The sequence below is a fragment of the Hyperolius riggenbachi genome, chromosome 11 (assembly GCF_040937935.1).
Source record: "Hyperolius riggenbachi isolate aHypRig1 chromosome 11, aHypRig1.pri, whole genome shotgun sequence".
NCBI classification, from domain to species: Eukaryota; Metazoa; Chordata; class Amphibia; order Anura; family Hyperoliidae; genus Hyperolius; species Hyperolius riggenbachi.
This window is the reverse complement of record NC_090656.1, coordinates 226898999-226912757: the sequence shown is the minus strand read 5'-3', so window position 1 is coordinate 226912757 and position 13759 is coordinate 226898999. Positions and strand designations below refer to the sequence as shown.

The window sequence follows — 13759 nt, the reverse complement described above, 5'->3', positions numbered from 1 at the left end:
TAAATTATGAGGTAATAATAGCTATTCTCATGGAAACTAGAGGCCCTGTTAGCAACATAATTTACTGATCAGTTTAAGACCTGCAAGTCAATTTGTATGCATTTTGCAGTTTTTAGTGGAGTTCCTATTGCTGTTTTAGGGCTCGTTTCCACTATCGCGAATCCGCATGCGTCCAACGCATGCAGATTCGCACATGTAATGCAAGTGGATGGGCCTGTTTCCACTGTAGCGTTGTTGAGGTGCGTTTTTTTTCAGCGGTGAAAAAACGCACAAAAGAGCCGCAGAATTTGCCTGCGAGTGGAATGCATGCGAATCGCATGCAATGTATTTAATAGGGAAATTGCATGCGGTTTCCCCATGCGTTTTTCCTGCGAATTTGCATGCGATTTCGCATAGGTACCAATGTAAATTCACACAGGCAGTGACATGGTTAAAATCGCATATATCTTCACCTATGCGAATTCGCGGCAAAAAACGCATGGGGAATCGCATCCGCATGCGATTTCATCAGCGGTGGAATCCAGGCGATTCCGCACCGCAATAGTGGAAACAAGCCCTTAGTGTCGTTCCTATTCAGGCTGTGTAATAGAAAAGAAAAGTAGAAATAAAACTTCAAATATTTACTGGATTTTTTTTTTTTATAGGGGATGCCTATAAATATACCTTTTAGGTTGCTACATAAGCAAATATACCGTCCTCCTCAACAGAAAAAAAAAAATCTTCCAAAGACTATCCTAATAACTTATGGAAGACAATTAAAGAGTATGATTATTTATTTACTGCATGCTTAACTGCTGAAATACCTCATGTTTTACCTCACTTTATGCATTTACCTCATGTTCTACCGCATGTTTTACCTCAGTTGTTTTTATATACATATTAAACGGAGTTACGCTATGGAAGCCTGTCTTTTGAGTTTTTAAGGTGCAGCGCTGTTCAGTCAGGGTGGATAGCCCAAACAAGCGATTATAGCTGGTCATCATTGGATCAGCCATAGAAGTCGGTGAGCGTGCACTTCTCTCATTTCCACTGTGGTGTGGACACGTGTGGGGAGTTATACACTGAGCACTTGTGGTGACTATATGGAAGTATAAAACAGGGTCACGCTATGTTTCTATCTTTCTTGTTTTGAGTGACATCTAGGAAGAAGGCAGTTCGTGAGGAAAAGTGGATTGCGGCCTGTCACTCAAAAACGTATACGCTGATTTATCATTTGATCAGCCAACCCAGTTGGTAAGGGTGTTCTGACATTTTTATGTGTGGAGTCAATCAAGTTGGTGTTGAAATCATTTGAACATTGTGATCTACCGTCAACTAAGTGCAGGCTGAAGGATCAGCAGAGTGTGGCAATATTTGGACACTAATATATAACATATATGCTGTTGTATGTATATGCGGGACTGATTATAGAAACTGTAACAATTTATACATATCTATACTGCTGGAAGCAGGCAATGTTGAGCGCTACACCTATGTACCATTGGTGCAATAATTAATTTGTATAATTTGCTGCGGATTGGGAACAGGCCAATCAAGTTCAATTGCAGCTGATTTCGATTGGTCCAGTTTCAATGTGGATAAATTGCAACCAAATTTACAACTTAGCTTCTCATTAACTACCTGCAGTCTAAAGTGACAGAATTATTAATGTACAGATTTGTGATTCAACGTACCACAATCCCGGGCCTGTCTGCAGCCATTAAACATCTGTGAAAGAGGGAAAATGTGACTTTAGAGAGATGGGAAAAAGTACAGCTGGCAATCTGATTCACTAATCTTACGTCATGATAATCATCATAGTTACACTATTATATGTGTCTACTGCTCAGACAAAACTACTATGTCATCTGTAGGGGGCTCTGTAGGCCTCATCTGGCTCTTCCCATTTCCGTGGAGGACCTCAGGGGCTGGATATCCTCACTAGCTCCACCCCATTAATGAAGTCCATGCCTTTAGCGTCAGCAGGTCTCATTTCTCCTATAACAATTCTCCTTAATATAAGATATCATTGGTACGATCTCACCAGTAGGGTGATTTCATGAGGTCAGCTGGTGACTTTAGTCAATAATATTTACTGAAGCTGAAGAATTAGTTTTGGGACAACTGACATTTTCTTGGAACTGATCTGAAATGTCCTATGTCCATAAAATCAGCTTTTCAAAAACTTCAGGAGCTTTAGTCCAGAGAGGGACACAGGGTGTGAGACTGCAGAAGACAAATGAACCTAGTGCCTGGCTTAGACCAATACTACATCATCCATGGTCCTCAACATTCTATGGCCTGTGGACTATAAATCAGAGATGTTGAGGGCCCCCAACATCTACTTCCTAATCTGAATAGATAATGTCCCACCGATGTACATCTACGCAACTCAGAGTAAATTTATTGAAACTTAACACATGTTTTTGGAAAGAAAATACATATCCCTCCCCCATACCCACCCCAATTGCTGGTTCAACTTTTTCTAGCTTGGACAGGCCAAAGCATGTATTGTTACCAGGTAGCTGTTCCAGATCATGTCTGTTCACCAGTCCTGTCCATGGCTGGTCTTCAGAACTACTTCTAACCTCTAAGATATTCTAAAGCTACTAATATAATGATAAGCTCCTCCCCACAAGGTATTATCCGGGTTAAGCGCCGCAGTGCCGAAAATTTCATGCATCCAAGCAACGTTCACCTCCCATTCATTCGCTTATAACTTTATTGCTACTTATCACAATGAACTGATCTATATTTTGTTTTTTCCGCCACCAATTAGGCTTTCTTTGGGGGGTACATTTTGCTAAGAGCCACTTTACTGTAAATGCATTTTAACAGGAAGAATAAGAAAAAAACGGAAAAAATTCATTATTTCTCAGTTTTTGGCCATTATAGTTTGAAATTAATATACGCTACCGTAATTAAAATGCATGTATTTTATTTGCCCATATGTCCCGGTTCTTACACCGTTTAAACGATGTCCCTATCACAATTTATGGTGCCGATATTTCATTTAGAAATAAAGGTGCATTTTTTCAATTTGCGTCCATCCCTATTCATAAGCTTATAATTTTAAATAATATAATAACATATTCTCTTGACATGCATAATTAAAAAGTTCAGACCCTTGGGTAACTATTTATGTTGTTTTTGTTTTGTTTTTTAATTGTATTTTTTTTTTTTAAATAAAAAAAGTGTATGTGGGTAATTTTTGGTGTGGGAGGGAAACTGCTAATTTTAAATGTAAAATTATATTTTTTTTTAATCAAAAATGTATGTGGGTGCAGTTTACTATTTGGCCACAGTGAAAAAAGTTCTGGATGCGAACGATCTCGCATCCAGGAACTAAAATGCTGGGGAAAAGTTTCCTGGGGGCAGAAATACCGCGCTCTCTGGAGAGAAAGCGTCGGTATTTCTGCGGGGAAGCTAGATCGGTGAATGGGAATTATATTCCCATTCACTGATCGGGGGGCTAGTGGCGGGCGGCGGGTGTGCGTGCGGGCGCGTGCCCGATCGCGCGCACCACGCAGGGAAAACAGCAGTGCCTATCTGGACGAGGAAACTCGTCCAGATAGGCCGAACTGGTTATCTACAAATTTCCTCAGAACCAGATTAGGCCTTTCATTAGAATAGAATACTCCATAATCATGAACTCCATCCTGTTTCATCAATATTGTTCAACAGAACTTATTGAGTTATTTCAACCAAATATTGATCCCCTGTAAGATCTACCAGGGATCAATATATGGTTGAAAAAACTCAAATATTTTTTAGAATAATATTGATGGAATTTGTCTCATCCAAGGTGAGTTGTCCATTCTACCACCTATTCCCCACTGATTCTCACCAGTAGGGTGATTTATGGTGACATTCAGGATAAGCCCCCTTAACTCCCCCTGGTCATCATCAAGGTACGGATGTCGCCAGAGTCCCACAAGCCTGCTTCCTGGGCACCATCATCTCAGATGACCTAAGGTGGAAGGAAAATACCACCAAAATCCAGACGAAAGCACAACAACGACTGTTCTTTCTGCGGCAGTTAAAAAGGAGTAATGTCCTGAGATCTTATGACCTGCTTTTACTCTGCAACCATAGAGTCAATACTTTGCTCCTCCATCATAGTATGGTATGCAAAGGCCTGTGCGAGCGACAGGTACAAGCTACAGAGAATCATTAACTCAGTGGAAAGGATCATTGGTACCCCCCACCACCACTCGATCTTTACTCCTCCAGATTGCACTCGAGGGCCACCAGGATAGCAAAGGACCCCTCTCAACCTGGCAACCGCTACCTCAAACTTCTCCCCTCAAAATGCCGCTACAGGTCCTTACCCACCAAGACCACCAGATACAGAAACTCCTTCTTTCCCCAGGCTATGCAAATCCTTAACCTAGCCCCACCCCCCTAGATCTAGTGCCCCCCACCCGAGTTGGTGGCCGGCACACCATTTCCATTGTTTACTCTATCGATGTCCCTTTTTACTAGTGACTACCACTGTCTCCTTCTGTACTACAACTGTGTGTCTTTATCTTGTACTGCTGAGCTTGTCTGTGCCAAAAATAATTCCATGTACTACCTGTACTTGGTGAAATAAATAATCCCAAATCTGATTCCGTAAATGATCAGATGATTCATGCTTAGGACCATTCATCAGCAAGCCCCATATGGGAATCTCTCATTCATGGGGCTCGATTCACAAAAGGGTGCTAGGCAGTTAACACGCCCAAAGCTCTTATTGATCGCGTGCAAAGTTTAGCGCTGCGCGGTGTGTGCGAAACTTCACGCAAGGTGCAACTAAACCGTTGAACTCGGTGCGCCTAAAATGTCACACCGGGTGCGCCCGAAATGTCGCACCGTGCGATGGTTCGACGTTTTAGGCGCACCCAGTGCGACAGTTTAGTCGCACCCTGTGCAACGTTTCGCGAGCACCGAGCAGCGCTAAACTTTGCGCGTGCTAACATAGTGCATAAACCTTTGCGTGTCCTAAAGTGCTTTGGGCGTGCTAAGGGGCTTTTAGGCATGCTAACTAAGTTAGCTACCTTTTGTGAATCAAACCCGTGGTCTTCAGATGGTCTTCAGATATTAGTTCTCTGGTGGTCTTGACAATTTTTGAGCCCAGAATGAAAAAACAGTTTTATTGTATGATCAGTCATGGATGTCAGACCGGGAAATAACTTACCCCACCCCGGAAGGCTCCTCCTCCTCCACCCCCTTCATCGGCGTCGGGATCTCGGTCATTGTCTGGAATAGCCTGAAGACGTTCTTCACAGGAAGCTTCCAACACCTCAACCACATTCTCACCAGACTCCTCTTCACCTTTTGTATCCTAACACAGAACAGGACACAGGTACAAAATCAAATTACGAGCTGAGAGAAACCCTAAAAGCTGTTTAGCATATGGGAAGTTGAGTTTTAGTTACCTTCCCGAGTATGACACCCCACCAGAGAAGAAGAGAAAACATTTATCATTTATTTTGCCCACCGGACAACACGCTTCATAGGCAAATATCACTCTTCTTCAGATATTTCCGGTGATAATTGTTAGCCATAGCATTGAGTGTCAAGAGTTGCGCAATGCCTTGTTTCACCTAGTGGTGGCAGCATACGATGGGCTTCAACTCACTTCCACTGTCCACCACTAGGTGGACTTCGACAACTTAGGTGAGAAATATATGGAGGCTGCCATATTTATTTCCTTTCATACAATACCAGTTGCCTGGCAGTCCTGCTGGTCTATTAGGATGCAGTAGTGTCTGAATAATGCCAGAAACAAGCATGAAGCTAATCTTTCAGATCTGACAATAATGTCAGAAATACCTGATCTCCTGGATCCCTCTTTGCCGTTTTCACCACTCCCCGCCATGATCCTGGCCCATAATCGCCAGTTTTAGGCAGTGTTTACAGACAAAAAACATGGCCACTAACCAGGAAGTGATGTTTGTGTGTATATACACTAATATGTGTGTATGTAATATATATATATATATATATATATATATATATATATATATATATATATATAATATATATATATATATATTGTTACAGTTTACTACAAGTTTTTAGTTTTTATTGCATAGTGAATTATCTGCACTCCAGTCTGGGATTCTCACAGTTTCTCAGCATGTGACAGGCAGCTCCCTCCCCCCTCTGCCTCACAAACTGCGTCACAGACAAGCTGAAACTAAGAGCAGAGACGCTGTCTGTGAGTAATTAACAAAGCACACAGAGCCTGCAGGGGGAGTGCATAACTTGTATTCATTACAACAGAGGCAGCCCATTCCTCCCTGGGTCGACAAAGCTTGACAAAGAAAAGAAGATTAGATATATTACAGAGACAGTGCAACTAGAAAAGGCTGCAGTAATCCAGACCACATTAGAACAGGAATAAGAATGTATAGGATAAAAGAAATAAGGCTGAACATTTTGTTACAGAGTCTCTTTAAAAGAAAAAATCTATATCCTTCTCAGTTTAGGTTCCCTTTAAACTTCACAAAGTAAAAATGAAAGGCCATCTATAGACTTAGAGAAAAAGAAAACTTCTTACATCTTCAGCCTGTAGGAGGCGCTGTTGCTCCTGAACCGGCACCCTCGGCGCTGCATCAGCTCTGTCAAAATGTGGAGTGGATTGCTGAGAAGGGTTGGCGGTCGGAGGGCCGGTGTTGCCGCCCATCAGGGAACTCTGTGTTCAGAAGATAACCAAGATATTACAATGTCATATTAATTTTAACATAATCTTTATTTATAGAAAGGTAACATGTCACATAAATGTAAAAAAAAATGTCGCCAAGTATTTAGTATAGTAGAATAATGATGAGCTGGCTTATACTATATTCATTATTATACAGAGCCCGTCTAAGATCACACAATGATCTGTAACTTCTATCCTTATATAGTAACAAAACAACATAACAAATAAGAACAACAAACCAATAATCTCTGGCCTAGTAGGAACTACAAACTGCTGACTACATTTCATGTAGTCACATTAAAGAGACTCTGTAACATAAAAGTGCCCCTTGGTCCCACGGTGGTCTCGCTAGGCCCCTCCAAAGCCACAGCTGACAAATTGTCGTGCCATGGCGCAGTAGCGCTTGCAATATTTACCTTACCCGACTCCAGCGCAGGCGCAGTAGCGGCTCTCCGATGGGCTAAGGCGGAAATAGCCGATCCCAATCGGGTCTGCTCAACTGTGCAGGAGACTTGCGCCTGCGCAGTAGAGCGGACCCGACAGCGATCGGCTATTTCCGCCTATCTCCAAGCGGAGAGCCGCTACTGAGCATGCGCTGAAGCCAGGAAGGTAAATATTTACATGCTCACCGCTTACCGCTGGAGAGCTGTTAGATTTCTACTTAAGCGTAATCAAGCCTGTTGCTGCATTGAGCAGGGCTGTTTCTTGGGCAGTGCGGGCAGGGAGACAGCCCTGGGCGCAGACCGGCAAGTATAAAAGGGGGGTGCAGGCAGAAGAACATAACCACTAGGGAGCTGGTGACGCGCATTGCAGCCAAATGGAAGAAAGAAGATTATCAGCGCAATCACCTTCCTTGACTCCTCCCAGGCTGCCTGCGTCAGACATCAAGTCATCATCATGTCACCACCGCATGATGACACCTGATGTCCTGTAGCGGTACTGCAGGCTGTCAGTGTGCGGTGCCCATGGAAGAGTCAGCTTTCTGGGCTCTGTTCTCCTGGTCCCTGATTCCTCCTGGACGAGTGGCTGGTCACTAGTAAGTAGGCAGATCTACTTGTGACCTGTGGCTGTGTAACTGTCCCTAAAGAGTAAAGGTTCGCCAGTCCACAGGGTGGGGGGAGAAGGCGCAATTTTTACACCCTTGCCCTGGGTGCAATTTAGCCCAGAAACTGCCCTGGCATTGAGCATGTGTGGTACTATTGACTTGTTATATTGTTTGGTTTATGTTAAATGAAGATCATTCCAGGGGGAATCCTCTATCTGTTGGGCTGACACTGCTCTACTTATTCTTACTCCCTCCCTCCAGTATCCAACTATCTTAGGACAAGTCCAGAAAAGATGTAAGAGAGTCCCCTTTTCTCCACACCCCCTCCAACATCCTCAATTGTTCTGTATCCCATCGCTGTAAATTCCTCCCCAAGGTCTCTAACATAGGTTGGGAGTTAAGGCTGAATAAAAGGCTAAGGTCGGCTGGTAGGTAGGTTGATCCTTAAGTATCTCAGCGCTCTGTCTCGGTAAGGGAAGGGGAAGTTTTGAGTGATTCTAGTGATCTCCTCTTGCCCCATATTCACTGCTGTACATTCTGATTTAGACACATTTATTTTCAGGTTTGGCAAATAAGCCATATTCCTTCAGTTCTTTAAGGAGATTAGGTAGCGTGATGATATGTGTGTCCCGTAAATAAAAAAGATCATCATATTAGAATTGACCGTTATTAGGCAGGTTTCGGTGAAGTGATCAGTTGAGCTCACCTGACTGGCGTTCTTCTGATTCCTCTTTTCTGCAGAGAGAGAGAGAAACACTCAGATTTATCATCAGTCATTATGTGATAAGTCTGCCGGCGGTATCATGCCGAGATCTGGCCAGACGGTTAAAAACAGATCTGACCGCTCTCTTTTACTATTTGAAATCAATAAGAATTTTTGAACATAGAAAAAAATCAGATCTGACCGCTCTCATTACACACTCTATGACATGCAAATGATTCCAAAGTTATGTAGAATTACACAAATTTTGTGCCAAAATATGCATTTTGGTTTATTTCCCCAAAACTCCATAATTCGGCATCAACTCAAAATGAATCTCAATGACCAATTCCTATCACACGCTATGGAACACCTTTCAGAGCTCTGCATGGGTGGGGCTTCTTACAAAGTGGGGGAGCTTCTTCTGAAGGGGTGGGGCTACTCCTGAAGGCAGGGGCGGTGCCTCACAGCAGCATGTGGGAAATTACTCCGAGCACTTTCCTATTTGCTAAGAATCAGTGGCAAATCAACAGGGGATACTTTTAATATTAGATCAGCGCAGGAAGCGCTGATCTGATATTGAAAGTATTCCATTTAAAGAAACAGCTCATTCTTTGGCAGAAGCGCACCTGTACACATATTGTTTTGTGTGGACGCTGGGACTGTGTTCAGATTGTGATGTTTTGGATCATATTGATGGACATATTTTGATCATATTGATCTATAAGTCTCCTTACAAATTTGTCCTCGTTTTTTTCCCTTATAGGTGATATATGATATTGTTATTACATTTTTCCTGATAGGTGATTCCTGGCATAGTCATCAATTCTGTGCAGATTATTTGTGTTTAGATTTATTCTAATAGGAACTTAAGAGCTGTAATTGGTTGTGTATAAAGCAACAGGGGATGCAGAGGTTGAAACCGCACCAGGGCCCTTGGGCCAGTGGGGCCCTCCTTCAACCACAGTATTAGCTCTCTGTTGGTTCTGTGCTCATAATAATCACGTCTATAGATGATTTGAATAGTAGTAATCATTAACACACTGTTCCCCGCCCCCTTCTTGCACCTCTGACACTGTAGTTGCCATTGGCAGGTTTTGGTGCGCCGTATCAATTGTTATGTATAGAGTCCTTGGAGGGCCCCAATGTAAAACTTGCACTGGAGCCCAAAGCTCCTTAGCTACGCCACAGCTGAAATAGATTCGAGTTTAAAGGGAATGTACTGCTATTAGGCCACATACACACATCAGACCATAGTCTTTTGAAAATGAAAGATCACAGACCAATCTTACCACCCTTCATGTAGTATGAGAGCCATACTCTACACAGTCTATTCTATGGAGCTGAACTCCACATCAGAAAAAAATCATTGCAAGTTGCTGCACACACAGATGCTGTACAGACACAAAAGATCAGTATCTGCAAAAGATCTGTTCCTGCCAAAAATCCATTCTTGCAAATTGCAATGATAGTCTATGAGATCTGCAGATCATCATACACACATGATTTAACTGACATTCATCTGCAGATCAGATCCACCAGGATGGATTTTCAGATCTGCGGATCTGCAGAATAATGTCAGTTAAATCATGTGTGTATGATGATCTGCAGATCTCATAGACTATCATTGCAATTTGCAAGAATGGATTTTTGGCAGGAACAGATCTTTTGCAGATACTGATCTTTTGTGTCTGTACAGCATCTGTGTGTGCAGCATCTTGCAAAGATTGTTTTCTGATGTGGAGTTCAGCTCCATAGAAAAGACTGTGTAGAGTATGGCTCTCATACTACATGAAGGGTGGTAAGATTGGTCTGTGATCTTTCATTTTCAAAAGACTATGGTCTGATGTGTGTATGTGGCCTTAGGTGGAAAGAGTTAGCAGTCTGCTACCTGGGTCATATTGTGCAATAGTGAGGATTGCTGGAGGGAATCAAATCACATTTTTTATTAAATTGATTTCCGCAGATAAAAGTTGCAAAAACACACACATGAATGAGTTGTTCAAAATAGAATACAAAATTCACAAACACAGAATCGAGCATGCGGAAAATTGCATGCTTTTTCTACCAGGATGAGTGTGGACGGCCCCTTAGGGGTGTATCTGCAAACAGGAATTAAAATAAAGTCTAATTAGTTAAAGGGCAACTGAAGTGAGAGGTAAATGGAGGCTGCCATATCTATTTCCTTTACAACAATACTAGTTGCCTGGCTGCCCCGCTGGTCTATTAGGCTGCAGTAGGGTCTGAATCACACCTGAAACAAGCATGTAGCTAATTTGTCAGATCTGACAATAAAGTCGGAAATAGCTGATCTGCTGCATGCTTGTTCAGGGTCTATGGCTAAGACCCGGTTCACATCTGCGTTTTTTCTGGAACGTAACCGGAACGTATACTGTACAAACAGGACGGATGTGAAAGGATCCAATGTTAACCTATGGATCCATTCACATGCGTCCATTGGTACGGATATGCTCCGGTCCCCGGATCTGAAAAATGCCAGAATTTCCTGGACCGCTCTGCCCAGCGGAACGGATCCGGACAAAAATGCTGCAGCATTGGGGCAATGGGAAACAGAATGTTTCTTCACACTAGTGAAGAAACTAACCATTCCACGGGGGATGGGGGCATGGGCCGATGCGAATCTAGCGACAGGAGGGTGAGGGAGGGTGCAGCAGCCGGGCGGGTGGGCTAGGGAGGGTTTATACATACCTAATCTTCATAGGCAGTTGGCGGTAGAGGCTTCCGTCTTCTTCCGCGTCATGTGACTACATGAAGCGTCATGTGACTAGTCACATGACGTGCTGTGTAGTCACAGCGGAAGAAGAGGAAGCCTCTACCGCCAGCTGCCTATGAAGATTAGGTATGTATTTGCTGAGTTAAAACGGATTCGATCAATCATTGATCAGATCCGTTTTCACTTTGTGAACCGGGCCACGGACTGAGCCATCCGGATCTGGTGAAGCGGAGACCGGATCCGCTCACCACCGGATCCTTTTTGGCATAAAACGCAGATGTGAACCGTGCCTAAAAGTATTAGAGGCAGAGGATCAGTATGACAGCCAGGCAACTGCTATTGCTTAAAAGGAAATAAATATGGCAGCCTCCATATTCCTCTCACTTTAGTTGTCCTTTTAGGTTCATGCTTATAATTATGAAAAACTGAACTTTTTTTGAATGTGGTTTTTCATGTTAACCACTTTATTCTATCTGGGTGACTAAGTGTCGTCCAGATAGAACCCGCTCAAGTCTGACTGAATGCATACACGCGTCCAGTGTTGCCGCGGCGGGTGTGCACGCCCGCCACTTATTTCCTGCGATATTTACGTGGCGACCATTGATGAAGGGGAATTACCGGTAATGTTTACCGAGCCAATTGTGGTGCCTGGAATGAATGGACTTGACCCGATCAGGGGCCACCTCTAATCACAATAGTAAAAGTAGATTGAGGTAAAAAAATAAATAAATATTTTTAGCGCCATCTAGTGGAGATGGAGAAAAAGTAAACAAACTCAGGGTACATTTTAATTAAACATTAATAAAGTTAATCCCTTCTAACCCCTCCCTCTCCCCCCCTCCCCCCCAGTTACCAAACAAAATAGTTCCTTTAGGGACTCCGCTTTTTTAATATGCATGTCATGAAGGAATATTACTGTTATGTTATCAAATAAGGGCTTGTAATTGCTAACCAGATACAAAAAAACCACAAGGCAGAAAGATAAACCTTTATTTCCAAATACTATATTGTTCCATACATTGTGCAAGGAACATAATTTAAATGTTGTGATATCCGTAAATAATGGACAAATACAATGGGTGCGTTTTTTATTTATATCAACATAATTCATTTAAAAAAAAAATTATGGCAAAAAAGCAAGATATAGATCATTTACGTATGATTAGTAGTGATGAAGTTATTGGCAAATGAATGGGCGGAGCTCTGGCAGGAGAACTTTGCTTCCGTCCTTGAGGTGAAAACACCTGTAGGCTAAAGTGGTTAAAATTTCTATTTGTATGCAAATTAGGAGGGATGGTGAATGAGATATAAATAATTTAGAGTTGATGCAGCATTTAGCTAATTTTGTATGCAAATATATGCAGCTTGAAAATTAACCAATCAAATCCTGCTAATGTAACATTCTATTGGTCCATTTTCAAGTTACATACATTTGCATACAAAATTGAATATTCCTGCATCAATTCTGAATGATTTGCATCTCATTGACTATCCCTACAAATTAGCACGTGTGGGATTTGTTTTTACCGCAGCTAATGAAAGTCAATGGGTATTTGCATGTGTTGTGCAAATTTATGCTGCAAGATGTAGGGTTTTTTTGCAAATGCAATTTCGTAAATTTTAGCAGAAGCGCAATTCTCCATTGACTTTCATTAGATGCGCAGCAAACGCGTGAATTTTAATGAGGGTGAACCTTGCCTGAGTGATGGCATTTCAGCGATCGTATTGGGGAATTAAGAAGAAACCGTCATTTCTTACCTTGTTCACGACTGTACCAGCGCCACCAGATCATGAGAGAAACCACGATGATGACGACTATTAAGATGACTAAAACAACGATAAACTCCACCCAAAATGTATTTCCTGGAAAAAAATAAAGGAAATATATTGCTACATGGTGATGTGCAAGGCCGGCTCTAGACTTTATGCTGCCGGAGTCAAACTTGTGAGGATGCGCCCCCTCATTTGGAATGATTCCTCAGCCACTCCATTCCTCCTCAGTCAGGACAGCAGTGCCACCCCCTCCCTTCTGCTGTGCAAGTCACATGACACACTGCTGCTCTCCTGCCTCCCCCCTCCTCACTCACTGTCAGACTCCTCACACAGCACAACAAGCTGCTTTTCCCCAATGCTGCTCTCCTGCCTCCCCCCTCCTCACTCACTGTCAGACTCCTCACACAGCACAACAAGCTGCTTTTCCCCAATTATGCTCTCCTGCCTCCCCCCTCCTCACTCAGTGACAGACTCCTCACATAGCACAACAAGCTGCTTTTCCCCAATGATGCTCTCCTGCCTCCCCCCTCCTCACTCAGTGTCAGACTCCTCACACAGCACAACAAGCTGCTTTTCCCCAATGATGCTCTCCTGCATCCCCCCTCCTCACTCACTGTCAGACTCCTCACACAGCACAACAAGCTGCTTTTCCCCAATTATGCTCTCCTGCCTCCCCCCTCCTCACTCTCTGTCAGACTCCTCACACAGCACAACAAGCTGCTTTTTCCCAATGATGCTTTCCTGCCTCCCCCCTCCTCACTCACTGTCAGACAGTGTCGGACTGGGAGCTGGGAGAGCTGAATGAGGCCCCGTTCACACTGCAATGCGTTGCTGTCC

General features: G+C 43.0%; 1 protein-coding gene across 3 annotated transcripts in view; it reads right to left on the bottom strand.

Moving 5' to 3' along the window:
• Positions 1-13759, bottom strand: part of LOC137537571 (tumor necrosis factor receptor superfamily member 1A-like) — a 114838-nt gene that overhangs the window by 9246 nt on the left and 91833 nt on the right. For all 3 annotated transcript variants that reach the window (XM_068259439.1, XM_068259438.1, XM_068259440.1), the window contains 5 exons: positions 12908-13012; positions 8422-8450; positions 6527-6661; positions 5159-5305; positions 1674-1707 (listed from right to left, as the gene is read on the bottom strand). In XM_068259439.1, coding sequence (XP_068115540.1) covers positions 1674-1707; positions 5159-5305; positions 6527-6661; positions 8422-8450; positions 12908-13012 — 450 coding nt within the window. The remainder of the gene's footprint in view (positions 1-1673; positions 1708-5158; positions 5306-6526; positions 6662-8421; positions 8451-12907; positions 13013-13759) is intronic.